This window comes from Camelus ferus, chromosome 7 (genome assembly GCF_009834535.1).
Source record: "Camelus ferus isolate YT-003-E chromosome 7, BCGSAC_Cfer_1.0, whole genome shotgun sequence".
In the NCBI taxonomy this organism is placed as follows: Eukaryota; Metazoa; Chordata; class Mammalia; order Artiodactyla; family Camelidae; genus Camelus; species Camelus ferus.
This window is the reverse complement of record NC_045702.1, coordinates 70,273,445-70,287,286: the sequence shown is the minus strand read 5'-3', so window position 1 is coordinate 70,287,286 and position 13,842 is coordinate 70,273,445. Positions and strand designations below refer to the sequence as shown.

The following is a 13,842-nucleotide window of genomic DNA, read 5'->3' as shown; positions in this document are numbered from 1 at the left end:
CGCAGGTCATCTGTCCCACTCCAGGTACCATAAGGAGAAATGGAAACCCCTCACACTGATGATGGGTGGAGAGCAACCTCAGTTACACAGGCAACTTCAATGTACTCTTCTACACTTCAGATGTAAATTTACTCAGTATATTCTCGGATTGAACCTACTTCATCCTTGCCAGTAGCTTCAAAAGATTTCTGAAACTAATGACTGGAGTTGAAATTCTAGTAATGGAAGTTGCACTGAACAAAAAGAAAAGGGCAGAGATGATGCTTCTCTTCCCAGAACTAGCTCTTTTTCAACCTCATTACGAGGCAGGAAAGTGATTTGATTAGTTCAATTACAAAGTTGGTCAAAAAAGTTAGTATTATCGAAAGACTATTATAAAAATTGACTTATATTTACTATATTGACAACAATGCCCTGTGTTCACATTGCCGGCTGAGATATTTCCAATGGTACTATGATATCATCATAATTAAAGACATTTAATAACTAAGCATGTAGAAAACACTTTATACAATTTTTTCTGGTGATTTTTACTGTCATATGCCACTTAAACCAATACTCTGTAAAACTTCACTTATCTTAAAAACTTAGAAGTCTCTTCGGAGGTTTCTTAGCATATTAGTTCTACAGTACACATATAGAATTTATAAGTTAATATTGTTATATGGGGAAGTACATTTTTAAACTGATATATATGTGCAGGCAAAACAAAAGTTGAAGATATCATTCAAAACAATCCAGTCCCCATACCTCTTTTTGCCCTATGTTGTATTTAGGGTGAGTTTATAACACTCACAAAATGTCAGTGAATTTTCCCAACTTAATGAGTATTCATTGAGTTCTAAATAAATACACCATACCCTACTTCTGGAAACAAAGAACTGGATGTGGAATCTAACAGAGATTTATGCATGCCACTACTCAAAAATACCTGAAAATCAGTATTTTAACAATCTTTGCAAAATAAGCATGTGCACAAGTATATGAAGCATTACAAAAATATCAAAATAGACTCAAAATTTTTGGAAGAAGGCCCAAAAAACATAAAGCACTATTCCTAGAAGAAAGTGAATCTAATCCAGTCTCTCCTTATTAATTTTAATAGGTTTTTTCCCCCCAATGAATTCTAATATGGCTATATTCACACGAGGGTGCATACATTAATTTTAAGGTATCCGTGGTAAATATCACTGGGAATAATGGATGAGATCAGTGAAGATTTATGATTTGAAGTCTAATGATCTTTTTAATCATAGAGATTTTATTTTACCTACTGCAAGTCACTGCAAACTAACAACTGTCAAGGATGAAGCTGGTTAGATAAATACAAGCCACATACATCAAAATTAAATATGGACAGAATGATGGATAGGCATAATAAATTAAAATTTTAAATCAAAACCATCTTCAAAACTGTTAACCTTGAGTCTTGATTTATAACAGCTCCATCACAGGGCCCTCTCCTGTCCCCAATGGGTGCCCACGGCATAGGCAGGGCAGCACTGCACAGGGACACACCTGCTGTGGATCGCACGGTCTGCACCACATTCAATTCCCTGCACTACCAAAAGTCACGTGTGTGACAGCAGACAAGTCACTTAAGCTCACTAAGTTTTACTTGTCTTTTCTGGAAATCATTAAAACAATAGTATGTGCCAGAAAGGATGTGTGTGAACTTTAAATGATATCACTACCTATAAAGCATATACCTCCTAGTATAGAATAAGCACATACATGTTCATTATTACTATAATCCAGTCCAAACACATAGCATTAAAAATATTTCAACCATGTATTTTAGATGCACACACAAAAAGGCAACACTAATTAAACCAGTTACTACACAGAAGCAATGATATTCTATCTCTATGCCACCCCCTATTTCAGGATTCAACAAGTCATCAGCAGAGCCTGAAATGAAGGCTGCATGCTATTAGACAGTTAAAACATAAAAGTTAGAAAAGAAACCAAGACTTTGATTCTTTCTTTAATAATTAGAACAGATTTGATTGCTGTTTGGTAAGAATCCCTATTAGTTCATTCTAGAAGCAGACTGATTTTTTCTATGAAATAAAATAAAATCATGAATAATTTGGCTTTTAAAGATACTTAGATAGGACATTATGTTGGATTTAATTTTAATGTAGACAAGACTGCTAAGAAAATAAATAGCAACATAAATATGCAAGGGAATTCAGCAGACTGGCCAAATGTCCCAGACAGGTTAAATTTTTAACATGGTCAATAAAATAAAATGTAGCAAATAAATCAACTCAATTTATCGATCCGGGAATTCTGGGTTGAATTTATTTCACTTGGATTTCAGTCCGAAACATAGATCTTAGAGTTAGGTTAATAAGGGTTGGTAATGATCTGGTTTCTTTCTGCTTGCTTTGGGAATTAAGAAAATAGTGCTGCTTGCTGGCATGACTCAAGCCTTCCGAGGAATCTGCTTCAATAAATCTTTACGGAACTTAAGGATTTACTGGGACAGATGTCTCTAAATATCTAATCAAGAACCAAAATAAATTTCAAAACTAAGAAGAACCTGAATGTGGAATTTCATAGTAACTGTTGCATTATTAGCTTTTTTTCTATTTTATTTTGATATTTAATTATCTTTTCAAATCTGGATATATAAAACCTACATTGATTTCAAGACAAATGTCTGCATTACACTCACATTTATTTCTAAATGTTTTTTGAAGATTTTACTCTGATTTTTATTTTGTTATGCATTTTCCTTTAGTTTTTCACACAAATGTAAGGATATTAGTAACAATACAATGAAAAAGAGCTCAAGCTAGAGTACTCTTTAATTACTATTAACGCTTCCACACATACAAATGTGCTCCATGTGGAGCCAAAAACCACTTCAAATCAACCTTAAATGTATTGTAATCATATTAATAATTATTGTTACATAATTATAGTCACTAACATTTCTGGCCTGCCTCCTCTGAGACAGGGAATGTTCTAAATGCTTTACATGTATTAACTAATTTAATTTTCACAGCAACTGTATGAGGTAGGTATCACTATCACCTTTATTTTACTGACCAAAAGAGTGAAAAGCAGAGGTTACATGACTCTGCCAGTATCGCCTAGCTAGAAAACGGCAGAGCTGGGATCCAAATCCAGGCAGTGGAACTTCACAGTATAATCTCTTAATTATCACACTACCACCTCTTTCATATGACAATGCACACAGTAATTACATATGTAAGTCTTGTTATTAATTAGGGGAAAAATCGAGTTTCATACAGAAGTATTTAGGCACGAAATGTCATATCTCTAATTTATCTTTAAATACTTGAGCAAATAATGATAAAACAATTATGGAGACTCATTTTACTGTTCTCTTTTTTGTATATTTAAAATACATTTCCTGATAAAAAGCTAAAAATGAATCTTACGTTGAAATGTCATACCCCCATTAATGCTGTAGTTTCTCTAGAAATGAAATTCAACAACTTATTTATTCTAATTAAATGTAGAATTAGACATTAGACATAAAACTTCAGTTTGATGGAGTAATACAATAAGATTGACTTCATGTTTCACAGAGATTCACAAGAACTTAGGTTATCTGATCTCTCCAGACTTGGAACCAAAACTCTTGATCCTTATATTACTTGTACTAATTGCAAACAAATATTCCAACTCTGCTACTTATTCCCAACTTGATTCAGTTTTAGACCTAGGGGGAACCACCTTGTCTGTCTGACTTTCCTCTTACTCCTCATGACTGTTTCAGGGGCTAATGAGAGGAAGGCGCAGATGAGGGAAGATGAGGACACAGGTTCCCTGGCACTTCCATCTTCTGCAGTCTGCCCCATTCCATGAACAAAAGGAAACAGACGTCGGTGTTAATAATGAACTCAAATACAGTCCATAGTCAAAGCCAGTCCCGCCATTCCCCTCTTAATTTTGTTTCTACCCAATCTTGAAACAGAACAAACATTTTCATTTTCACCACGCGTGAAAAGAGTTTTTCCTGTTTATTTGCAAAGACAGCACCACTTCAGAAAGTGAACACATCTTCACAAATGCTATGTAAGTAACAGGGATGCTGAAATACAAACATCTGCCCAAACTAACAGACATTATCTCAACAATTACTCTAAATCATTAAAGAGAGAAACTGACTAAGACTGTTACCTCCAGATGCTAAAAAATTAAGAGAAGACTATCCCTGTATAAAAATACTATAGTGTAAGGTATTAATTATACCATGAAAGCCACAAATGTGTGACAAGTTATTCAGAGCACCCAGAGGAAGGAAATACCACTCGCTACCTAGAAAAAAAACAAGAGGAGGTAGTATTTGAATTAGTTTTTAAAGAATACTTAGCATATGACTGCAAAAATTGTAGGATGTCATAGTCAGGTAATTAGAGGCGAGACCACATTAATTAACATTAACGAGCACAAGGGATGAGAATGATTGTCATGAATATCTCAGTATGGCTATGTACATTATACCCTCCATGAGAATAGTGGTCTATCAAGTACCTTAGCCCCATGTGACTTGCATTTTTAAGTTTCAAGGCAAAAATTTGTTTAAATGAGTATAGTCATAATTTTTAAAACATATTACATAATCCTAAGGGAAAATAATTTTACCAGTTATATTCAGCCACCTCTTCAGCTAAATCTGGCTGTCACTAAGTATTTATTTTTATACCCAGAAGGTGAATAGAAATAGCACTGATCTAAGTAGAGTAGCATAGATACTATAAAATGCCCCTGAGGAACTGTCTTATATCAAAGTCCTTGAAAAACTTACAGCCTGACCGCTCCGCACAAACTGACTAATTCAGATGTAGCTAATAGAAAGTTACACTGCAAAGAAATAACTGATCGCCTTTAAATGCTTGCTTTACCTTTAAGTGAGGCCACGTATCATCATTATAATGAACAAAATCAATAGATTACACTTGAATATATCATTCTTTACATTCAAATCATTCTTTATATTCCAATTCTCACCCTTGCTCTTTCCTTCCCTTAAATGTTGGTGTGCTGAGGATTCTATCCTGCACAATCTTACGGCATTTTTATTTTTATTTTTTATGTGTGGAGATGTGTGAAGCAGGCAGAGTAGGACAATAAAGAGCAGAGGAATTGTGGTGAGCTGGAGAATGTGTCACATCCAACGGCCATCAATTTCACTCTGCTTATGTGTCAGCACACCACAATAAACCTGTAGCTGAATCTGGCCCTTTCTATTTATATAGTATCGCCCTTGCTGGGGAAATTTCAGCCCTTTGTTTTCAAAGTCTACTCATAAGTTAAACATAAAACTATTCTAGGCCTCAGGGAACTTACACTTCAGGGAAGGACCCAAGGAAGTAACTATAAAGACTTGGGGAGGAGGTGGAAGTGCCACCAAGAAGAAGAAAATGCCATTTCATTACAAAATCATATTGGCTTAGGAAAGAATCAGTCAAGTTCCTTAGAATTATGAATACAATATTTAGGAATATTTATCTATTGATAATGTACAGTATTATGAAAGCTATATAAAAATTTAGAAGCACAAAATAAGGGACCATCTCGATAGCGTTCAAAAAAATATTTGAGAACAATATCTAAACTCAGGTGACTGTCAGGCAATGGAAAGAAAACGACTGATGTAAGAGAATTGGGAAATAGAAAAATAACCAATACTCCACTAGGCATAGGCCTAGGAAAACAAAATAATCTCCTACTAATGCAGAACTGGAGAAAAAGTTAAGAATGATACCCACAGGCTCAGTATTTACAACCTGTTAGCTTCCCTCAGTCGGCATAACATCTAAAACGAAACATGTATTTAGCGCTCAGATATTCACATCCCTTTTCAAACATGAGGATAAATTTATTAATTGATTAATATTATTTCAATATTTAGTGCTCCAATTAGTTCCCCTTTGTTCATTAGACATTAGATACTGATGTAAGAGATGATAAACTCACATTATATAATCTCCAATCACCAATTTTTAGTAATGGATATGGCTTTGTGGAATCTGAGCAATAAAAATACACAACTATATTGGCATACAAAAAAGTACAGAAAAGAACAGTGATAGTAAGCCAATTCAAATTAAAACAAGATGGCATTTGATATATGAAATATCAAGTGCTACATGTATAAAGTTGGACTACAAAAACCAATTAAATCCAGCTCTATATTGCAAAACTTTTGGTAAGGATGAATACATTTTACAACCCTTACACTTCATCTCATAAGCAACATTTTCCAAAAAAAGGTGTAAACAGTAAAAATCCTAAAGTGAATATCAAAGTGTAACACTGACTTACATTTCTTAACTTTACTTCACTCTAAGGTAGTAAATATTTCTATTGCAGAAGAAAATTTCATCGTAATGATCAAAACACATGCATTGAGGATGACTGAAACAAATACTCAGTACAGCATGTAATTTTATAATCATTTTAGTATAAAAGAGAATTTTTTTTCCTCAGTTCTAAGTTTAAAAATTTGGCTATATTTAATTGATAGAAGTCACTCATTTGAGTGGGTAGTTTGGGCATTCACTTTAACGTGTCAAGAAGAGCAAACTGAAGATCCCTGCAGAAACTGCTAATTCACTCTCAACAACTACTCTTCCTAGTCTCATCTCAGTAACGGAATCCTGTATTTTATTTGGATGCATGCCTACCCAGGGGGAAAGAAAGTTATATTCCACATTTTCTTACATCTAGGCAAGACTAGTCACTAAGTTGTGGACAATGGGTGCAGACAGAAGTGATGTGTGCAATTTCCAGAACATGCTCTTAAAGGCACTGAGTATGTCCTTCAGTGCCATCTGCCTCCTTCCTGATGTCTAGAATGGGAAATTCACTGTGGGTACTGGAGCATCCCTCTTGGACCATACATGGAAAGGGTATACTGAAGAGAGCAAAAAACAGGACAGGAGACCCTGGGGCCTGGATGACTGAGAGTTGCCATATTAGGCCTTGTACACAGAATGTTACATGGGAGACAAATAACCTTTTGTCTTGTTTTAGTGCTTTTACTTTAGGTCTCTCTGTGACAGCCCAATCAATATACTAATCATAAAACATGGTTCATTTTTATTCAATACCTAAGGGTTTACAAGAGCAATGGTATTAATACATCTAAAGCACTTTGAATTTTTCCAATAAAAAGTTTTCACAGTGTAAATGTATTATCTTACAGTTCTTTGCAGATTCTCAAAACTTTTACAAGAATCAGACCAACTCCAGCAAACTTGAATGCGTTAGCAGATTCCAAGAATATGCAGAGTTAAAACAAAATATGTGAATCACCTGGTCACCTTTAGCATGTCTCAGAGAAAAATAGTTTGAACTTAAAAGGTTTTAATGCCCTGTGGGCGACTACAATTTTAGGGCTGAACTGGAGCATGAATCCAACTAAATCTGCTAGGTCAGCTTGTTTGTAAAGCCAATCACCCTAGTATAACTAAGTTTACCCTGGAATTTAATGTAAAACTTTTAATACTCACATCGAGATCATCCTTAGCATTATAGTAGACAACTTCGTTGCTCTGTAAAAAAAAAGAAAAGACAAATGCTTTACTGATTTGATTAAAAACATAAAAATATACTGGATCAAAAGCTGAATACATTTTATTCATATTTTAAATAATAAACCCCTCATAGTATTCCTTTTACAATATATTCCACAAGATCCATCAAGATTAGTCAATATTTTCTAAGAACATATTAAAACACTGTATCAGTGACAGTCGAAAAGCACATCGTGCATTGAGGGAAAATACCTCAGTATAACTTTGAGAACAATTTCTCAAGAAAAAAATCTAAAAATTCATAATGCAAATAAGTTTATATATACACACACACACACACACACACACACACACACACATATATATATACACACACACACACACCAAACCCACATACACCCCCCTACACCATGAAATGACAAATATGATAATTCAAGAAAAATGTGTAAGTGGCTTGTTAATATTTTGCTGAAACCATGACTTCTAAAAAATATATATTGAGTGTTGAAATTATTCTTGAAAGGTCTATCTGCATGATACCAGCAGGAATTCCTTGATGAGATTCAAATAGAGGATTAAGAGTGTGAATTTAGATAGCAAAAAATACCAGCTAATCCAACACTCTAATGTTCTCATATTCTACCCAAGTGGCAAATAATTGTCAGCTCTTTAAGAATAAACGTTGTGTCGAGATTTCTGCTAGCCAACAATGCTGTTGAAATACGACATAAATATAAACTATGGACATAACTGTGTTATAGAGGGAAAATGAGAAAGAACAGATAAAACAACTGTCAATGAATTTTAAACTCCTATTCTTTTTGTCTACCAGGCTGGTTCCATGCAGTATGAAAACAATCTACTTATACTGATTCCTTTTTCCTTTCTTCTCGTCCTGAACTGATTGAAGATATGCATAGTCCATCTTCTAGATATCTTTAGTAGTAACTTGAGCACCATGCAGAAGTGTACTTCTCTGTGTTTCTTAAACATTTACAGACATGGACTTTTATTAAAAGGAAAAAATTTACAAAAATTTTTTAAAAGTACTTGGGAAAAATAGACTAAATTAGTGCTGATTAAAGTATGTTTCAAAGAAAATCACTAGTTCTTGAAGATATAATAGATGCTATATAGGCAAAAGTAATCTATGGTTGTGATTTCAGAATAAACAATACATTTTAAAATTGTCTCTGAACAGTAGGACTTGACATGGCCTTAGTGTATGAGCGTACATTATAAATCCCCAAGAGAAAAAAGAGATCTTGTTTTGTTTCCAAGATTTCTTGCCACTGATTCTACCTTCCTTTTTTGATTTGAGAAACATACTGTGATAATGAAGATCTATAAAACAGAGGTCTCTCTGAAGACCACATAACCAAACCAAAACCTACATAGATAAATATAAGACCATATGATTCATAATATTGAGTGAAACCCATGAGTTTCAGTTTTTCATTTAGAATCATTAGAACTGTTTAAATTACTATTCAATTGATTTTTTTTAAAAAAGAACTATGTAGCTAGACAATTTTCACATACATAAAATTCTAATTCCTGAAACATTACTTGCAGCATTAGTTTTGGAACAAATTAAAATACAAAATCAGAACTCATCACATACACAAAGCAAGAGACTCTTCTGAATTCTCCTGAGACCCAAATCCAATTACTAGTTTATTGATCCCTCACAGAACCCTCTAATTTATACTTAGGAGACAATTTTCAATTTAGAAGGTGGATTCCACCAAAAGCTAAAACATTGAAAAAGTTTACCTTCATTTTAGATATTATGTCTGCCAACTGAGTGCTTATATTTACAGAATGGAAACATGTGAAAAACAAGGAGATACTACATTAAATTTCAAGCGGTTCAGCAGCATCATTTTCAAATTCATTCAATACCTAGATATAAATACTGCTGTGCCAACGGAGACACAAAATAAGTTAAACACATCTACCCTTATCCTTTAGGTAAAATAACACACACAGATCAACTACATGAAACAACTTATGTGGGATTACACTTGGTCCATGGTGCTAGATCTAATGGACTAAACTGATTAGTCAATTTTTTTCTTATGTGCAACATATTTACAAATAAACATTAACAAATAAAGATAATTTATTAAACCTAAGATGAAGATTATCATATACAACATCAGAAGAGGGTAAAGTATGATAAAGAAATGTTAGTTTTAACTAAGTATTTTGATTGTATTAAGATACACTGTCCTTGCACTCAAAATAAAAGTTAAAATGGAGGAAATCTCAGGTTATTTTAGAATTTCCAAATTCTTTTCCTTTGTTACATTATATATGAAACCCTATTACTTGCGTCTTCTTTTAGAAGCTCTACATTCCTTCTAAAACTGTTATTAAAAATGTGTATTGCTAGGCTTATTTAAGTTTTATGCCTTTACACAAAATTTTCTGCACTTTAGAAGACACGTAATTCCTCAAACTGGCTTTTTTTTTAAGAAGCTAATTAAAAAAAATACATTGGTGATAAAATAATATTACATGCTAAATGTTGATACTCATTTTATATTCTTGCTTTTAAAAAAGCTCTTTCTTTACACAATGTGCATTTCTTACATGGTCAAAATATAAATGCAAAGGAAAACAAAAGTGTAACTCTTTATAGAAAAACAGCATAACTAGGAAGCACATAATCAAATACGTGTGCTTAGATAGGTTGTCATGTTCTACTAAGAGAACACAGACCTTCGTGGTATGTGAAACTGATTATATCCACTGTCTTAAACAAAATTCCTTCTCCAATCAATGTGATGTTGCTTTTGGCTCAGAAGCTTTTTTTCAACCTCACTTTGCAGTGACAGCACGCACATTTCATTATTCCCTTTTTTTACCCAACAAAAAAGCTCAAATGATCAATTTTAGTAAAGATAAATCTCTGTAGGGCATCAGGATTGGGGAAGGTGTAACTGTGAGTTTAATCTGTCAACCCAGTCCACATACATGGCAGTGTGACACTAAAATAAATGGCAAATACTCACAGAACATTTAATTTGTATAATTATATAAAAATATTTTTGTTCATCATCGTTTCTTAGGGAAAATTGCAGTGATTTGCTTTACTGTGGCTTCTGTTTATATAGTTTCAGAATTACTTGGTTCAGAAATAATTTTAAACATAAGCTTGAGACAAATAATTTGGTGGTCATAATTCTTTCCTATCATATTCACTTATAAGCCATCTCCTCTGCTTTATAAAAATATATATTAGCCCTGCTATAAATATATATATATATTTATTTATTCAGATGTGTGCAGCTATGTTAAACGAAATCAGTCTGAAATAAAATCACTCATATCACTGAGTCATCAACATACACCAGAAACAATCTTAAGAGAACTGGGTTAAAGGACAATTCTCAGGAGTAAAGGACAACTGACACTGAATTAGCTCAACTTCCATGTTCCATGTTTTTATAGGGATGAATTTTGGTTAAAATTAACTCTGTGCTAAAAGAAAATTATGAGAGGAAATTGTATAAAAGCAGCTCGATGGTCTGAAGGGGCAGAGTTAGAGAAGAGGCAAAACTATCAGCTGAATTCCTTCTCCCTTTACCCTGCCCCCATCCCACCTAGACTTTGTGCAGGGAGATTTTGAGGTCTCACAACCAACAGAGGGAGCCACACCCCATTCATTCAACAGTACTCTGGGACCTCACTCTGGGCCAAGTTTTGGAGAAACAAAGATGAGGACATTCTACACCCTGACCTAAGAGGCAAGTTCTTGTCCCCCTGATTCCCACGTTGACAAGGTGTTTGGCAGCTGGATCAGTTGTTCCAACCCGCTAAAACTGAAGAGTATCTTAATATCCTTGACCGGTATGACCACATAAACCAAAATGTTCTCAGGTTTCAAAATAGGTCAGAGTTACGAATTTCAGATATTTGACATGTTCCTCTGTTGATCAATTCAAGCATATGTATTTGCAAGTGTGTGTGTGTCTTTCTGAATCATTTATCTACCATATCACTCAAAATTCCCTCAGTCCCTTCTCTAGAAATTAGAGTTATATCAGTATTACTGAAGACTTTAAAACTATACATATAAACTAATTATCACAGGCACAGGCACAGATTAGAGAATCGAGTCCTCTTGCTTCCCTTTATCCTTCTGGCTAAACATTTTAATGCAAATTATTAAACAAAACCGTCTTGGAAGGTATTTCACACCAAACACAGAGGTTTTCAGTGCATTACGAGTAGTGTGATAGGACGAAGCTAGCAATACCCTCAAACTAGATTCAGAGATTAGTTGAACCTTTAGAGTGCTATTTTTCACAATTTAAGCACCACCAGATGACAAGAGCAAATTGTTTCATTTCTGATTTTTAACCAAGTAGTTTAGTTATTTATTATCTCCTGGAAACAAATTTACCCAAATGGTTCATGCTAATATAATACCGCACTTTACTGAAATTTAAACCATCCTGCAGCAAGTTGAGAGATAAATGACTTTAGTTTCCCAGTGTCTACTGGGAGTCAAAAATTAAATCTGGACAAAATAGAGCATTCCATCTTAAAAATGTATATTGTGAGTGACAGTCCCTTGAATGCCACTTTCCTATAAACGTGGCCTCTGATGAATAGTTTATGTTAAAAATCTGAAGCTGAAGAACAAAGCTTCAACATGGGAGTAGGATGTTGCCAAGGAGAAGATTTAAATATTGGAACTGAAAATGAGGTTTTCAGAGCCAGTATCTGAAATACATGATAAATTCACAATTCAAATATATCTTAACTTCCTGTCTGATTTACTAATTCTTTTTTCTTGGTTACACACTTACTCTGCGTCTGATCGACAGTCTGATGATTCTGGGGCAACTCTATTGTCTGCTGAAGTCACTTTTTATAAAAGTCTCACTCTTAGTGTCATTTTATAGCTCTTTATTTCCAAATATGAAGTCAATAGGATGAACATTAAGGATAGTCTTTGTTATAAACAAGTTGTGTGAATGATGCCTGCCAACCAATATCCACACTGTTTAGCTCAAATCATTTAACTCAAATACTGGGATTCATATATTGTTGTAACAATTTGACCTGGTAACCATACACCCCACTGATACTGATTGTGCTTAACTCAACCACAGTGCCTGAGATAAGATAATCAGCAGCACGGACTACTGCACTGTGTGAATGAAACAACTTAAGAAAGTGTTGAGGGGAGAGCAGGGTGTGTGGTTGTCTGTACATTCATGTGTGTGTTGGGGAGAGGTGTTAATGGGTGAATGTAAGAGAGTGTTTTCAAAGACAGCTAAAAGTAAGCAGAGGAATAAAGACAGCAGTCCTTGAAAGAAGGTATTTTTTATGCTGTTATATCTGTTTGGAGTTTGAAATGCATGAAAACATTGTTTATGAAGATAAAAAGACTGAAAAGTAAAGACAGGCACAGGTCCATTAAGAGATCAGTGTTGTCAGATTACTGGTCTGAAAGGTGATAAACCTGCATTGATATTATGTGACAAGAGGTAATAAAGAAGACAACTGATGTGAAGTGTTTAGTGCAGGTCTACATGTGTCGTCTATAATATTATCAGCCATTACTTTATATAACAAAGAAGAAAAATCAGGAATATCCATAGAATTTTTCTATTAGCTTTATCTGATACATCTATATGAATTAAAATAAAATACTTATAATTTTATTTTCTTAGATCAGGTAGTATGCTGAGTCTGTTTATTTAAAGTCCTTTCTGCAAAGATGCTAAGTAGCCGAGTATAGAAGAAATGGAATTACTAGCTGCTATCGTTATTTTTAATCTGACAAATTAAATGAGGTAATTTATAAGAAAATCTAGTACAAACGATAATTAAATGTTGATTCTATATGCAACTTGTCCATTAAATTCCCATTAAATGTTTTGCTATGCTCCAAACTTCTTTGTGATTCTAAGCACTCTCTGCCCAATCCCCTATCTCCTTTACACATCCATCCTCATTCACTCCTGCCTGGAAAAACTCCAACTCTGTTAAAGACCCAAAATTTGCTTGTCCATATCAACACGCAAACTGTGAAATCTAGCTGGAGAAAAGTACACAAGCAGCCTCACAAAGAGTAAGTCTGTGGTTGTCATGTTTTAAAAACAACAGTAAACCTGTGGATTTGCTTTGTTTGGTCTTTTTTTTTTTTTTTAATTCAGAAACTCCAGTATCTTTGGGAAACTTTCTTCCAATCACATGATTCTGATGGCTGGCAAATCATACCACTCTATTTTTCTGACCACAGACATTTACAGGTGCCTAAATCTATCCAATGATAGCATCTCATTTCCCTATTCCT

General features: G+C 34.0%; 1 protein-coding gene across 11 annotated transcripts in view; it reads right to left on the bottom strand.

Annotated features, from left to right (window-relative positions):
* The window catches only part of CACNA2D1 (calcium voltage-gated channel auxiliary subunit alpha2delta 1), a 426,371-nt gene that overhangs the window by 164,522 nt on the left and 248,007 nt on the right, over positions 1–13,842 (bottom strand). For all 11 annotated transcript variants that reach the window (XR_004321588.1, XR_004321587.1, XM_032484117.1 and 8 more), the window contains exon 5: positions 7,500–7,541. Coding sequence is in view for 9 of the 11 variants with exons in the window: in XM_032484117.1 (XP_032340008.1) it covers positions 7,500–7,541 (42 nt within the window). In the remaining 2 variants the exon portion in view is untranslated. The remainder of the gene's footprint in view (positions 1–7,499; positions 7,542–13,842) is intronic.